At 44.7% G+C, this 15,790-nt stretch overlaps 1 protein-coding gene across 1 annotated transcript; it reads left to right on the top strand.

Annotated features, from left to right (window-relative positions):
- The first annotated feature begins 12,849 nt into the window (after positions 1–12,849).
- On the top strand, positions 12,850–15,466 carry LOC119362415 (WEB family protein At2g38370-like). The gene is made up of 2 exons (XM_037627632.1): positions 12,850–13,214; positions 13,520–15,466. The coding sequence occupies exons 1-2, from the start codon at positions 12,984–12,986 to the stop codon at positions 15,170–15,172; spliced, it is 1,884 nt and encodes a 627-aa protein (XP_037483529.1). The 5' UTR covers positions 12,850–12,983; the 3' UTR covers positions 15,173–15,466.
- Positions 15,467–15,790: the final 324 nt, after the last annotated feature.

The raw sequence follows: 15,790 nt of genomic DNA, 5'->3' as shown, positions 1-15,790 counted from the left end.
GCTACGCCCGGTCCTTGAGAAGGTTAAAACAACACTAACTTGACGAACTATCGTTGTGGTTTTGATGCGTAGGTAAGAACGGTTCTTGCTCAGCCCATAGCAGCCACGTAAAATTTGCAACAACAAAGTAGAGGACGTCTAACTTGTTTTTGCAAGGCATGTTGTGATGTGATATGGTCAAGACGTGATGAGATATAAGTTGTTGTATGAGATGATCATGTTTTGTTGAAGTTATCGGCAACTGGCAGAAGCCCTATGGTTGTCTCTTTGTTGCATAAGATGCAAGTGCCAAATAATTGCTTTACTTTATCGCTATGCGATAGCAATAGTTGCAAGAGCAATAGTTGGCGAGACGACCATGTGACGACACATTGATATAGATCAAGATGATGAAGATCATGGTGTCGTGCCGGTGACGATGGAGATCATGACAGTACTTTGGAGATGGAGATCAAAGGCTCAAGATGATCATGGCCATATCATGTCACATATTTTGATTGCATATGATGTTTATCTGTTATACATCTTATTTTGCTTAGTTCGGCGGTAGCATTTTAAGATGATCTCTCACTAATTATCAAGAAGTGTTCTCCCTGAGTATGCACTGTTGCGAAAGTTCTTCATGCTGAGACACCACGTGATGATCGGGTGCGATAGGCTCTACGTTCAAATACAACGAGTGCAAAACAGTTGCACACGCGGAATACTCAGGTTAAACTTGACGAGCCTAGCATATACAGATATGGCCTCGGAACACGGAGACCGAAAAGTCGAACGTGAATCATATAGTAGATATGATCAACATAGTGATGTTCACCATTGAAACTACTCCATCTCACGTGATGATCGGACATGTTTAGTTGATTTGGATCACGTGATCACTTAGATGACTAGAGAGATGTCTGTCTAAGTGGGAGTTCTTAAGTAATATGATTAATTGAACTTTAATTTATCATGAACTTAGTCCTGGTAGTATTTTGCAAATTATGTTGTAGATCAATAGCTCGCGTTGTTGCTTCCCTATGTTTTTGCTTCCCAATGTTTTTATATGTGTTCCTAGAGAAAAACTATGTTGAAAGATGTTAGTAGCAATGATGCGGATTGGATCCGTGATCCGAGGATTATCCTCGTTGCTGCACAGAAGAATTATGTCCTTGATGCACCGCTAGGTGACAGACCTATTGCAGGAGCAGATGCAGACTTTATGAACGTTTGGCTAGCTCAATATGATGACTACTTGATAGTTTTGTGCACCATGCTTTATGGCTTAGAACCGGGACTACAAAAACATTTTTGAAACGTCATGGAACATATAAGATGTTTCAAGAGATGAAATTGGTATTCAGACTCATGCTCGTGTCAAGAGGTATGAGACCTTTGACAAATACTTCGCCTAAAAGATGGAGGAGAATTGCTCAACTAGTGAGCAAGTACTTAGATTGTCTGAGTACTACAATCGCTTGAATCAAGTGGGAGTTAATCTTCCAGATAAGATAGTGATTGGCAGAGTTCTCTAGTCACCATCACCAAGTTACTGGAACTTCATGATGAACTATAATGCAAGGGATGACGAAAACGATTCCCGAGCTCTTCGTGATGCTGAAATCGACGAAGGTAGAAATCAAGAAAGAGCATCAAGTGTTGATGATTGACAAGACCACTAGTTTCAAGAAAAGGGCAAAGGGAAAGAAAAGGGAACTTCAAGTAGAATGGCAAGCAAGTTGTCACTCCCGCGAAGAATCCCAAAGCTGGACCAAAGCCTAAAACTGAGTGCTTACACTGCAAAGGAAATGGTCACTGGAAGCGGAAATGCCCTGAATATTTGGTGGATAAGAAGGATGGCAAAGTGAACAAGGGTATATTTGATATACATGTTATTGATGTGTACTTTACTAGTGTTTATAGTAGCCCCTGAGTATTTGATACTTGTTCAGTTGCTAAATATTAGTAACTCGAAATAGGAGTTACAGAATAATCAGAGACTAGTTGAGGGTGAAGTGGCAATGAGTGTTGGAAGTATTTCCAAGATTGATATGATCATCATCGCACACTCTCTATACTTTCGGGATTAGTGTTAAACCTAAATAAATGTTATTTGGCATTTGCGTTGAACATGAATATGATTTGATCATGTTCATTGCGATGCGATTATTCATTCAAAGTCAAAGAATAATTGTTGTTCTGTTTACATGAATAAAACCTTCGATGGTCATACACCCAATGAAAATAGTTTGTTGGATCTCGATCGTAGTGATACACATATTCATAATATTGATGCCAAAAGATGCAAAGTTAATAATGATAGTGCAACTCATTTGTGGCACTGCTGTTTGGGTCATATTGGTGTAAAGCGCATGAAGAAACTCCATAAAGATGGATTTTTGTAATCACTTGGTTATGAATCATTTGATGCTTGCGAACCATGCCTTTTGGGCAAGATGACTAAAACTCCATTCTCCGGAACAATGGAACGAGCTACTGATTTATTGGAAATAATACATATCGATGTATGCGATCCAATGAGTGTTGATGCTCGTGGCGAGTATCATTATTTTCTGACCTTCACAGATGATCTGAGCAGATATGGGTATATCTACTTAATAAAACACAAGTATGAAACATTTGAAATGTTCAAAGAAATTCAGAGTGAAGTGAAGAATCATCGTAACAAGAAAATAAAGTTTCTACGATCTGATTGTGGAGAAGAATATTTGAGTTACGAGTTTGGCCTTCATATAAAACAATGTGGAATAGTTTCACAGCTCACGCCACATGGAACACCACAGCGTTATGGTGTGTCCGAACGTCGTAACTGCACTTTATTGGATATGGTGCGATCTATGATGTCTCTTATCGATTTACCACTATCATTATGGGGTTATGCATTAGAGACAGCTGCACTCACTTTAAATAGAGCACCATCAAAAATCCGTTGAGACGACACCTTATTAACTGTGGTTTGGCAAGAAACCAAAGTTGTCGTTTCTTAAATTTTGGGGCTGCTATGCTTATGTGAAAAAGTTTCAACCTGGTAAGCTCGAACCCAAATCAGAGAAGTGCGTCTTCATAGAATACCCAAAGGTAACTATTAGGTACACCTTCTATCACAGATCCGAAGGCAAAATCTTTGTTGCTAAGAATGGATCCTTTCTAGAGAAGGAGTTTCTCTCGAAAGAAGTGAGTGGGAGGAAAGTAGAACTTGATGAGGTAACTGTACCTGCTCCCTTATTGGAAAGTAGTTCATCACAGAAATCAGTTCATGTGATTCCTACACCAATTAGTGAGGAAGCTAATGATGATGATCATGAAGCTTCAGATCATGTTACTACCGAACCTCGTAGGTCTTCCAGAATAAGATCCGCACCAAATTGGTACAGTAATCCTGTTCTAGAAGTCATGTTACTAGACCATGATGAACCTACGAACTATGAGGAAGCTATGATGAGCCCAGATTCCGCGAAATGGCTTGAGGCCATAAAATCTGAGATAGGATCCATATATGAGAACAAAGTGTGGACTTTGGTTGACTTGCTCGATGATCAGCAAGTCAAGTTAAATAAATGGATCTTCAAGAGGAAGACGGACACTGATAGTAGTGTTACTATCTACAAAGCTCGACTTGTTGCAAAAGGCTTTCGACAAGTTCAAGGTGTTGAATACAATGAGATTTTCTCACTCTTAACGATGCTTAAGTCTGTCCGAATCATGTTAGCAATTGCCACATTTTATGAAATCTGGCAAATGGATGTCAAAACTGCATTCCTTAATGGATTTATTAAAGAAGAGTTGCATATGATGCAACCAGAAGGTTTTGTCAATCCTAAAGATGCTAACAAAATGTGCAAGCTCCAGCAATCCATCTATGGACTGGTGCAAGCATCTCAGAGTTGGAATATACACTTTGATAAGTTGATCAAAGCATATAGTTTTATACAGACTTGCGGTGATGCCTGTATTTACAATAAAGTGAGTGGGAGCACTACCGCCTTTCTGATAAATATATGTGAGTAACATATTGTTGATCAGAAATGATGTAGAATTTTTCTGGAAAGCATAAAGGAGTATTTGAAAGGAGTTCTTTAAAAAGAAAGACCTCAGTAAAGCTTGATAAGTTTTTCAATAAGTTTGAGCATCAAGATATTGAGATATTAATACCCATAGTTCACATATTGAGCATCAAGATCTATTGAGATAGATCAAGACGCTTGATAAGTTTTTCAATAAGTACATACCTTGTCAAGATTTTGAAATAGTTCAAAATGGAGCAGTCAAAGAAAGAGTTCTTGCCTGTGTTGCAAAGGTGTGAAATTGAGTAAGACTCAAATCCCGACCACGGCAGGAAATAGAAAAGAAGAATGAAAGTCATTCCCTATGCCTCAGTCATAGGTTCTATAAAGTATGCTATGCTGACCAGACCTATTGTATACCTTGCTCTGAGTTTGGCAAAGGAATATAATTTTGATCTAATAGTAGATCATTGGACAGCGGTCAAGAATATCCTTAGTGAGGACTAAGGAGATGTTTCTCGATTATGGAGGTGATAAAAGAGTTCGTCGTAAAAGTTACATCGATGCAAACTTTTACACTGATCCAGATGACTCTAAGTCTCAATCTGGATACATATTGAAAGTGGGAGCAATTAGTTAGAGTAGCTCCGTGCAGAGCATTGAAGACAAAGAATATTTGCAAAATACATACGGCTCTGAATGTGACAGACCCGTTGACTAAACTTCTCTCACGAGCAAAACATGATCATACCTTAGTACTCTTTGGGTGTTAATCACATAGCGATGTGAACTAGATTATTGACTCTAGTAAACCCTTTGGGTGTTGATCACATGACGATGTGAACTATGGGTATTAATCACATACAGATGTGAATATTGGTGTTAAATCACATGATGATGTGAACTAGATTATTGACTCTAGTGCAAGTGGGAGACTGAAGGAAATATGCCCTAGAGGCAATAATAAAGTTATTATTTATTTCCTTATTTCATGATAGATGTTTATTATTCATGCTAGAATTGTATTAACCGGAAACATAATACATGTGTGAATACATAGACAAACATAATGTCACTGGTATGCCTCTACTTGACTAGCTCATTAATCAAAGATGGTTAAGTTTCCTAACCATAGACATGAGTTGTTATTTGATTAACGGGATCACATTAGGAGATGTGATTGACTTGACCCATTCCGTTAGCCTTAGCACTTGATCGTTTAGTATGTTGCTACTGCTTTCTTCATGACTTATACATGTTCCTATGACTATGAGATTATGCAACTCCCGTTTACTGGAGGAACACTTTGTGTGCTACCAAACATCACAATGTAACTGGGTGATTATAAAGGAGCTCTACAGGTGTCTCCGAAGGTACATGTTGGGTTGGCGTATTTCGAGATTAGGATTTGTCACTCCGATTGTCGGAGAGGTATCTCTGGGCCCACTCGGTAATGTACATCACTATAAGCCTTGCAAGGATTGCAACTAATGAGTTAGTTGCGGGATGATGTATTACGTAACGAGTAAAGAGACTTGCCGGTAACGAGATTGAACTAGGTATTAAGATACCGACGATCAAATCTCGGGCAAGTAACATACCGATGACAAAGGGAACAACGTATGTTGTTATGCGGTTTGACCGATAAAGATCTTCATAGAATATGTGGGAGCCAATATGAGCATCCAGGTTCCGCTATTGATTACTGACCGGAGACATGTCTCGGTCATGTCTCCATTGTTCTCGAACCCGTAGGGTCCGCACGCTTAAGGTTTCGATGACAGTTATATTATGAGTTTATGAGTTTTGATGTACCGAAGGAGTTCAGAGTCCCGGATGAGATCGGGGACATGACGAGGAGTCTCGAAATGGTCAAGACGTAAAGATCGATATATTGGACAACTATATTCGGACTTCGAAAAGGTTCCGAGTGATTCGGGTATTTCTCGGAGTACCGTAGAGTTACGGGAATTCGCCGGGGAGTATATGGGCCTTATTGGGCCATACGGGAATAGAGGAGAGAGGCCAAAAGGAAGGAGGCCTGCGCCCCCCCTCTCGTCCGAATTGGACAAGGGGCGCAACCCCCTTTTCCTTCTTCCTCTCCCCCTCTTTCCCCTTTCCTACTCCAACAAGGAAGGAGGGAGTCCTACTCCCGGTGGGAGTAGGACTCCCCTTGGCGCGCCCCCTCCTAGGTCGGCCGCCCCCTCCCCCCTTGATCATTTATATACGGGGGCAGGAGGCACCTCAAGGCACAACAACAATTGATCCTTGAGATCTCTTAGCCGTGTGCGGTGCCCCCCTCCACCATAATCCTCGATAATATGTAGCGGTGCTTAGGCGAAGCCCTGCGACTATAGAACATCAAGATCGTCACCACGCCGTCGTGCTGACGGAACTCTTCCCCGACACTTTGCTGGATCGGAGTCCGGGGATCGTCATCGAGCTGAACGTGTGCTAGAACTCGGAGGTGCCATAGTTTCGGTGCTTGATCGGTCGGGCCATGAAGACGTACGACTACATCAACCGCGCTGTTGTAACGCTTCCGTTTTCGGTCTACGAGGGTACGTGGACACACTCTCCTCTCTCATTGCTATGCATCACCATGATCTTGCATGTGCGTAGGAATTTTTTTGAAATTACTACGTTCCCCAACACCGTCGTGCTGCCGAAACTCATCCACTACATCGCCGTCTTACTGGATCAAGAAGGCGGAGGACATCATCGAGTTGGACGTGTGTTAGACGCGGAGTTGTCGTACGTTCGGTACTCGATCGGTTGGAACGCGAAGAAGTTCGACTACATCAACCACATTGTCAAACACTTCCACTTACGGTCTACGAGGGTACGTATACACACTCTCCTCTCTCGTTGCTATGCATCCCTCGATAGATCTTGCGTGTGCGTAGATTTTTTGTTTTGTTTTCCATACAACTTTTCCAAACAGTGGCATCCGAGCCAGGTCTACACGTAGATGATATGCATGAGTAGAACACAGAGTTGTGGGCGGTGATAGTCATACTGCTTACCACCAACGTCTTCTTATGATTCGACGGTATTTTGGGATGAACCGGCCCGGACAAACCTTACTTGTCCACGCATATGAGACTGGTTCCACCGACTGACATGCAACTAGTTTTGCATAAAAGGTGGCTGGTGGGTGTCTGTTTCTCCTACTTTAGTTGAATCAAATTTCACTGCGGCCCGTCCTTGAAGAAGGTTAAAATAGCAAACTTGATAAATCACTTCTGTGGTTTTTGCCGTAGGTAAGAGCGGTTCTTGCTATAAGCCCGTAGCAGCCACGTAAATCTTGCGACAACAAAGTAGAGGACGTCCAACTTGTTTTTGCAGGGCATGTTGTGATGTGATATGGTCAAGACATGATGTGACGATGGAGATCATGACGATGCTTTGGAGATGGAGATCAAAAGCACAAGATGATGACGGCCATATCATGTCACATATTTTTGATTACATGTGATGTTTATCTTTTATGCATATTTTGCTTAGAACGACTGTAGCATCATAAGATGATCCCTTCACTAAATTTGAAGATAAAAGTGTTCTCCCCGAGTATACACCGTTTCCAAAGTTCGTCGTTCAAAGCACCACGTGATGATCGGGTGTGATGGACTCTACGTTCTCATACAACAGGTTTAAGATAGTTTTGCACATGCAGAATACTTGGGTTAAACTTGACGAGCCTAGAATACAGACATGGTCTCGGAACACTAGAGACCGAAAGGTTGAACGGGAGTCATATAGTAAATATTATCAACATAGAGATGTTCACCATTGACTACCCCATCTCACGTGATGATCAGACATGGGTTAGTTGATTTGGATCACGTATCACTTAGATGACTTGAGGGATGTTTATTTAAGTGGGAGTTCATTAGTAATTTGATTAATTGAACTTAATTTATCATGAACTTAGTCTTATAGTTTTTCATATCCATGTTGTGTGCAGGCTCGATTTGATGACTAGTCTATAGTTCAGTGTGCCATGCTTTACAGCTTAGAACCGGGACTTCAAAGACGTTTTGAACGTCATGGAGCATATGAGATGTTCTAGGAGTTAAAGTTAATATTTTAAGCAAATGCCCGGGTTGAGAGATATGAAGTCTCCAACAAGTTCTATAGCTGCAAGATGGAGGAGAACAGTTCTGTCAATGAACACATACTCAAAATGTTTGGGTATTATAATCTCTTGACTCGGTTGGGAGTTGATCTTCCAGTTGATTGTGTTATTGATAGAGTTCTTCAATCACTGCCACCAAGCTACAAAGGCTTTGTGATGAACTATAATATGCAAAGGATGAACAAAACAATTCCCGAGCTCTTTGCAATGCTTAAAGTCGCGGGTAGAAATCAGGAAGGAGCATCAAGTCTTGATGGTTAACAAGACCACTAGTTTCAAGAAAAAGGGCAAGGGAAAGAAAGGGAACTTCAAGAAGAATGGCAAGCAAGTTGCCACTCCCGGGAAGAAGCCCAAAGCTGGACCCAAGCCTGAAACTGAGTGCTTCTACTGCAAAGGGACTGGTCACTGGAAGCGGAACTGCCCCAAATACTTGGCGGATAAGAAGGATGGCAAAGTGAACAAAGGTATATTTGATATAAATGTTATTAATGTGTACCTTACTAATGCTTGTAGCAGCGCCTGGGTATTTGATACTGGTTCAGTTGCTCATATTTGTAACTCGAAACAAGAGCTGTGGGATAAACAAAGATTGGCTAAGGACGAGGTGACGATGCACGTCGGGAATGGTTCCAAGGTCGATCTGATCTTCATCGGCATACTACCTCTACATCTACCTTCAGGATTAGTTTCAGGCCTGAATAATTGTTATTTGGTGCCCGCGTTGAGCATGAACATTATATTTGGATCTTGTTTATTGCGAGACGGTTATTCATTTAAGTCAGAGAATAATGGTTGTTCTATTTATATGAATAATATATTTTATGGTCATGCACCCTTGAAGAGTGGTCTATTCTTATTGAATCTCGATCGTAGTGATACCCATATTCATAATATCGATGCCATAAGATGCAAAGTTGATAATTATAGTGCAACATACTTGTGGTACTGTCGTTTAGGTCATATTGGTGTAAAGCGCATGAAGAAACTTCATGCAGATGGACTTATGGAATCACTTAATTATGAATCATTTGATACTTGCGAACCATGCCTCATGGAAAAGATGACTAGAACTCCATTCTCCAGAACAATGGAGTGAGCTAATGACTTATTGGAAATAATACATACTGATGTATGCAGTCCGATGAGTGTTGAAGCATGCGGCAGCTGTCATTATTTTCTGATCTTAACAGATGATTTGAGTAGGTATGGATATATCTACTTAATGAAACACAAGTCTGGAACATTTGAAAAGTTCAAAGAATTTCAGAGTGAAGTGGAGAATCATTGCAACTAGAAAATAAAGTTTCTACGATCTGATCGTGGAGGCGAATATTTGAGTTATGAGTTTGGCCTTCATTTAAAACAATGTGGAATTGTTTCGCAACTCACGCCATCTGGAACACCACAGCATAATGGTGTGTTCGAACGTCGTAACCGTACTTTATTAGATATGGTGTGATCTATGATGTCTACCGATTTATCACTATCTTTTTGGGGTTATGCATTAGAGACAGCCGCATTCACGTTAAATAGGCACTATCTAAATCCGCTGAGACGACACCGTATGAACTATGGTTTGGCAAGAAACCTAAACTGTCATTTCTTAAAGTTTGGGGTTTTGACACTTATGTCAAAAGGCTTCAGCCTGATATGGTCGAACCCAAATCGGAGAAGTGTGTCTTCATAAGATACCCTAAGGAAACAATTGGGTACACCTTCTACCACAGATCCGAAGGCAAGATCTTTGTTGCCAAGAATGGGTCCTTCTAGAGAAGGAGTTTCTCTCAAAAGAAGTGAGTGGAAGGAAAGTAGAACTTTATGAGGTAATTGTACCTTTTCTCGAATTGGAGATTAGCACATCACAGAAAACTATTCCAGTGATGCCTACACCAACTAGAGAGGAAGCAAGTGATGATGATCATGGAAATTCAAATCAAGTTACTACTGAACCTCGTAGGTCGACCAGGGCACGATTCACACCAGGGTGGTATGGTAATCCTGTCCTGGAAGTCATGTTACTAGACCAAGGCGGACCTATGAACTATGAAGAAGCTATGATGAGCCTAGATTCTGAAAAATGGCTCGACGCCATGAAATCTGAGATAGGATCCATGTATGAGAACAGAGTGTGGACTTTGGTGAACTTGCCCGATGATCGGCAAGCCATAGAAAATAAATGGATCTTCAAGAAAAAGACTGACGCTGATGGTAATTTTACTGTCTACAAAGCTCAACTTGTCGCGAAAGGTTTTCGACAAGTTCAATTAGTTGACTACGATGAGACTTTCTCACCCATAGCGATGTTTAAGTCTGTCTGAATCATGTCAACCTGCCGCATGGTTGGCATCTGGACCCGCACCACATCTATACATCCCAGCGCACTAGGCGAGGTGGCACTGGCAGTACCGGCATGTGCTGCCCTATCCAGATGTCAACTCGCCCCATGGTTGGCATCTGGACCCGCACCGCATCCCGGTGCGGGCGGTGCCCCGGTCGGCACACGCACGCGGAGGAGGTGCGCAGGCGACGCGAGTTACTGACGTAGGAGCGGTAGCGCCGCCCTGCTTATGCGGCCGACTCCCCCAATAGGGAGATCTGGTTCGCCATGGAGCATGAGAAGGAGCGCCTCCACGGAATCCTGCTCGACCCCGCCGCCGGCGGAGGTCAAGCCGGAGGAGGAGGCGGCATTGCACAATGCTATCGACAAGAGGAGGCACGACGAGGACGCACACTTGGAGGGCCTGGAGGAGGCCCTCACGCTGTCTGCGGCCGGCGACTGCATCATCCCCCCTATTCCCCCCTCTCCTCTGCTGCTACCGCTCCTCGAGCTCAAGGTCGAGGCTTCGCAGGAGCTCGAGCCGGTGCGGTACCACTGGACCGGCCAACTCCGCGAATGGGTCTGCGCGCTGCCCGTGTGGCTCGGCGCGACACTGGAGCAGGAGACGACGTACCTCCAGCAATGGAGGACGCGAGCGCCGACGCGAGTGGCAGATGGAGCTTGAACACCGCTGGACGTGGGAGGAGGAGGAGGAGTGTCGGGAGAGGAAGGAGGAGGAGCGCGACCACTAGCCGGCGGCACAACCCCCGTAGGTTGCTTCTCGGGCCTGGGTGGCGGCATTCCCCTGGGCTGGGCTGGCGCCGGAGCTCGTCGACCTCACCGGCCCGGGGGACGACGACGCCTAGGGTAGCATGCGGGCAGGCGGAGTCTTTATTTTTAATGTTTAATTAAGTTTAAGTGGACTTTGGCGGCGTTTGACCAGAGTTTTAATGTTTAATTATGTTAGTTTGGACTTCTTTATGCTTGGTTATTTTATAAAATCCGCACGGAAAAATGTGTCATGCCTGTGTTGGATGCATGTGTCAATCCAAGTGAAAGGCGTCTGCTCGATTGATCCAAACAGACACAAAATAGACAAATCGCAGAGATAATTACAGCTACAATCCTTGTACTCTCCGGCGCGTAACATGATGGTCCTCGAACTCACGGAATGCTCCACTATGGTTCTTAAATATAAAAATACGCTCCAATATGGTCCTGGCTACGTAATACGTCCAGACTGATACCACATCAGCATACAGTAGAAATATGGGTCTACAGACCTGAATGCAATTTTTATTATTTCTGGTGTTCGTTGTATTGCCATTATTGAAGATGAACAGAATGAAAGTTTTCTCGCAAAACAAAACAAATTTTAGAAATGTATTAAAAATTCAACTTGTATTTAGAAAATCAACGTGTTCCTTGAAATGCAAGAATGAGTTTACACAATAATATTTTAATACACCACGAACATGTTTTGAAATACACGTGGTCAATTTTTTGAATGTAAAACTTCCTTACATTTATTTCTTAAATGAGAAAAGGATAAAAGAAAAGTGAACCTGAAAAAAAACAGTGGAAAAGGAACGTGATGGAGGCACACTATATGTTGTTTTTTGTGTTGTGTTATATATAGGTCAGAAATTAAAACTAATCACAATTGTGATCTGTGGGTAGCCTGTGCGTACATTACAATCAGCGAGCAAAGGTTTCAGGTTCGAACCACTTCTACTGTATGCTGACATGGCACCAGGCTGAGCTGTAGGCGTATCGTGAGACGTAGTCGGGACCGTTTTGGAGCGTATCCACATATCTGAGGACAGTAGTGAAGCATTTCGCGATTTTAAGGACTGTCGTGTTACATGCCGGAGAGCACAAGAACTGTACGTGTAATTATCTTCAAATCGCACGGCAAGTTTGGGTCGCTGCTTGGAGTTGGTTTAACAGATAGGCGAGCGAGAAGAGATAGTGTGACCAGTGACCAGTGAGACGTGACGTATCCAACCAACGGCTCGATTCACTGCCACCTCGTGATGCCCGCCGAACGACGGTCGGCACCGCAAGGCTGACGCCGCGGTAATAATGCAAGCCATGGCAGGACGCTCGTGCACCGCCGTGGGAGTTGCCACGCGGTGCGCAACGGCCCTCTGCCACCAAAAAGATTAAAGAAAGAACCACCCGCGGGTCCGGCCGTGACCAAGAACTGCCGCCTCGGCCGCACTGTTTTCCGTGTCATCATGCTTAATGTACGCCGCCACTGGTCCATTTGCTGCCGTGATTAGCCACAGGCGTGCCGTCTCAGTCTCGGCCCAACGGCTACCTCAGAAGCAGCCGGTCAACGACCACTATTAAACCCAACCCGAGCAAGCCGCACTCCCCCGTTGTCCGCTTCCAGCCCACCCACTCTCTCTCCCTCGCTCTTCGCCCAAACCCAAGAACCTCTCTCTCCCTCGCTCTTCGCCCAAACCCAAGAACCCTGACCCAGCAGCACGCGCAGGACCCGAGAGAAGAGAAAGGGATGGAAGAGGAGGCCCGCCCGCCCCTGCTCCCGGTGCGCGTCCCGGTGAACGGCGAGGACCTGGCCCCGCCCTCCGCTGGCGCGTGCGGCGTCGGCGTCGGCGTCGGCGGCGGCAGGGCGGAGATCGACACCTCCGCGCCGTTCGAGTCCGTGCGGGAGGCCGTCGACCGCTTCGGCGGCAGCGCCGCCTGGAGCTCCCACCTCGTCAACCGCATCTTCGCGCACCACAAGGTGAGCTCCTCCCCGATTCTCCATCTTGCCGCGGCTCATCTTGACCGGATTTACATTCTTGGTGGAGGAACGGTGCCATTTCCTGTTCCGCAGAGTACTTTTTGTTCTTGCACAGTACTACATGGCCGTACCCCTGTACTACTTTGGGTCACATAGTTCGTCATTCAATTAGGAGCAGAGCGGAGCGGTTGTTGTCCGTGATTCGGCGGCAAATGCAGCTAGTTAAAATCACTAAATCAGCCAGCACTGATGTTTCTCTTCGTTCTGTCGATTAATTTTGTTCTTGCCACATTTTCCGCCTGCAGAAACAGAACCAGACTGTGTGTGGGGGGACTGAAGACGAGCAACGCGCCAATCTGGCGGAGCAGACCGCGCAGATAGAGAAGGAGCTCGGCGCCAAGGAGAGGGAGACGCTCGACGTGCTCAAGCAGCTGGAGTCCGCCAAGAAGATCATCGCAGATTTGAAGCTCAAGATTCAGAAGAAAACAGGTGAAGATACATTGCAGCCTGAAGAAGAGAAGCAGCAGCAACAGCAAGATAGCAACTGCTCTTTCACTGAACTGTCCACAGCAGAACCTGAAGTGAAGCGGCCTGAAGGAAATGCTGAGGCTACAGAAGTGCAAACAGCAGAACCTGAAGCCAAGCAGCAGCCTGAGGGAAATGCTGAAGTTGCAGAAATGCAAACAACAGAACCTGAAGTGAAGCAGCCTGATGGAAATGCAAATGCTGGAGCTGATGTGGACATGTGCGCCGGTCTAGATGAACAAGAGCACCAGCAGCAGCATCCTAACTTGGTTCTGATGGAGCTCGAGCAGGCAAAGTCGAACCTGAACAGAACCACGGGTGACCTCGCTGCCATCAGAGCCTCCATCGAGTCGCTGCGCAACGACATCGCAACGGAGAAAGTCCTGGTGGAGAGGAGCCGGGAGAAGGTGTCCTCGGACGCCACCTTGGTTTCTTCTCTGAAGCAGGAGCTGGACCAGACCACGCAGAAGCTGCAGACGCTGAAGGATCTTCAGAGAAGGCGCGAGGATCCCTCGGACATCTTCTTCGAGATCAAGAGGATGACTTCCGAGATAGAGCAGCTCAGGAATGCTGCAAATGCTTCGAAATCTGAAGCCATGATGTTAGCTGCCGAGATTGAGCAGACCAAGGCCACCATCGGCACTGCTGAAGTGAGATGTCTTGCAGCCAAGAAGATGGAAGAAGCTGCAAGAGCAGCTGAAGCTCTTGCACTAGCTGAGATCAAGGCCCTGCTCTGCAGTGAAGCCTCAGCTCAAGATCTCCAGGACACAGATGGAGTGAGCCTTTCAGTGGAAGAGTACTCCGAGCTTGCTTCGATGGCTCAAGAGGCCGATGAAAGCTCAAGGAACAAGATTGCAGCTGCCATGGTCCATGTCGATGAAGCCAACCAATCGAAGTCGGAGTCACTCACAAGGCTAGAGGAAGCGAAAATGGAGGTCGAGGAATGCAAGAAGGCGCTACAAGAGGCCCTGAAGAGGGTAGAGACTGCCAACCGAAGAAAGTTTGCGGTGGAAGAGACCCTTCGTCGATGCCGATCCGAGACCGGACACAAGAGGCGCTCATTCCGTGGCTCCCCCAAGTTCAAAACTGCAGCACATCGCCACAGAGATGACTCTCACTGCATGGACATCATCGATGTTTCAGACAACTCCATGAAACCGACACTGTCGATCGGGCAAATACTGAGTATGAAGCTGATGGGGCCTGATGGGTACGACAAGAGCGTGTCGGACGACACGAGTACGAGTGAAACTTCTAGTGTCTCCCTTGGCCAGATCCTGAACAGGAGGCAGGCAATCTTGACTTATAGCAGTGATGCAAGTGCTAACAAGAAATTCTCCGGAAAGAGGAAGAAGTTTGCCTTCACTGGGCTTTCAGTTTTCTTGGCAAAGCAGGCCAAGAGCAAGAAGAAGAGAGGATCAGATGAGAACTGATGTTAACTCTGCCAGAACACTAGCTTAGTTACTGAGTGTTTTGACCCCCTATGTCCATGTCCTGTGTTCCTGTATAATGTTCCTAGGAGTATATGTTTCTAGGTCTAATGAGGTTCTGATATTTCTGTAGCTCCATGTACCAGCTTGTCAGTCTAGCATCTCCTGAGTGATGTTGCTGATTAGTTAGTTAAGAGTTAGGTTGGTATCATGTGCTCTATGAACATGGAAGATTTCAGTTGAGTTATAGCTCTGTATCATGTACCCTGTGGTCGTGTAAGACATTGATTTGTAGTATTCGAATCTGTTTGGGTAAAGCCTGTTCTTATTCTGTTGTGCCTGGACTTGGACGTGTATTATTCCTCGGTTAGACAGAGAAAATACAGTCTTAGAGTTAGATATGCGGCTCTAAATACTGTACACAGAAAAAAATGACGGCAAAATACTGTACATATAGGTTAACAAAGTGCTAGTTAACAGGAGAGCGGCAATTACCGTAGTTAACAGTAAGTAGTTCATTTGCTCAATGAAGTATGAACAGGGAAGATTATCAGTTCAGTGTAACTCTTTATGATGTACCATGTGCGCATGATAGACACTGGTTCAGTTAGCTCTGCAATC

Source organism: Triticum dicoccoides, chromosome 2B (assembly GCF_002162155.2).
Source record: "Triticum dicoccoides isolate Atlit2015 ecotype Zavitan chromosome 2B, WEW_v2.0, whole genome shotgun sequence".
Classification (NCBI taxonomy): Eukaryota; Viridiplantae; Streptophyta; class Magnoliopsida; order Poales; family Poaceae; genus Triticum; species Triticum dicoccoides.
Note: the sequence above shows the minus strand (reverse complement) of the source record. Positions and strands in the feature narration are given on the sequence as shown.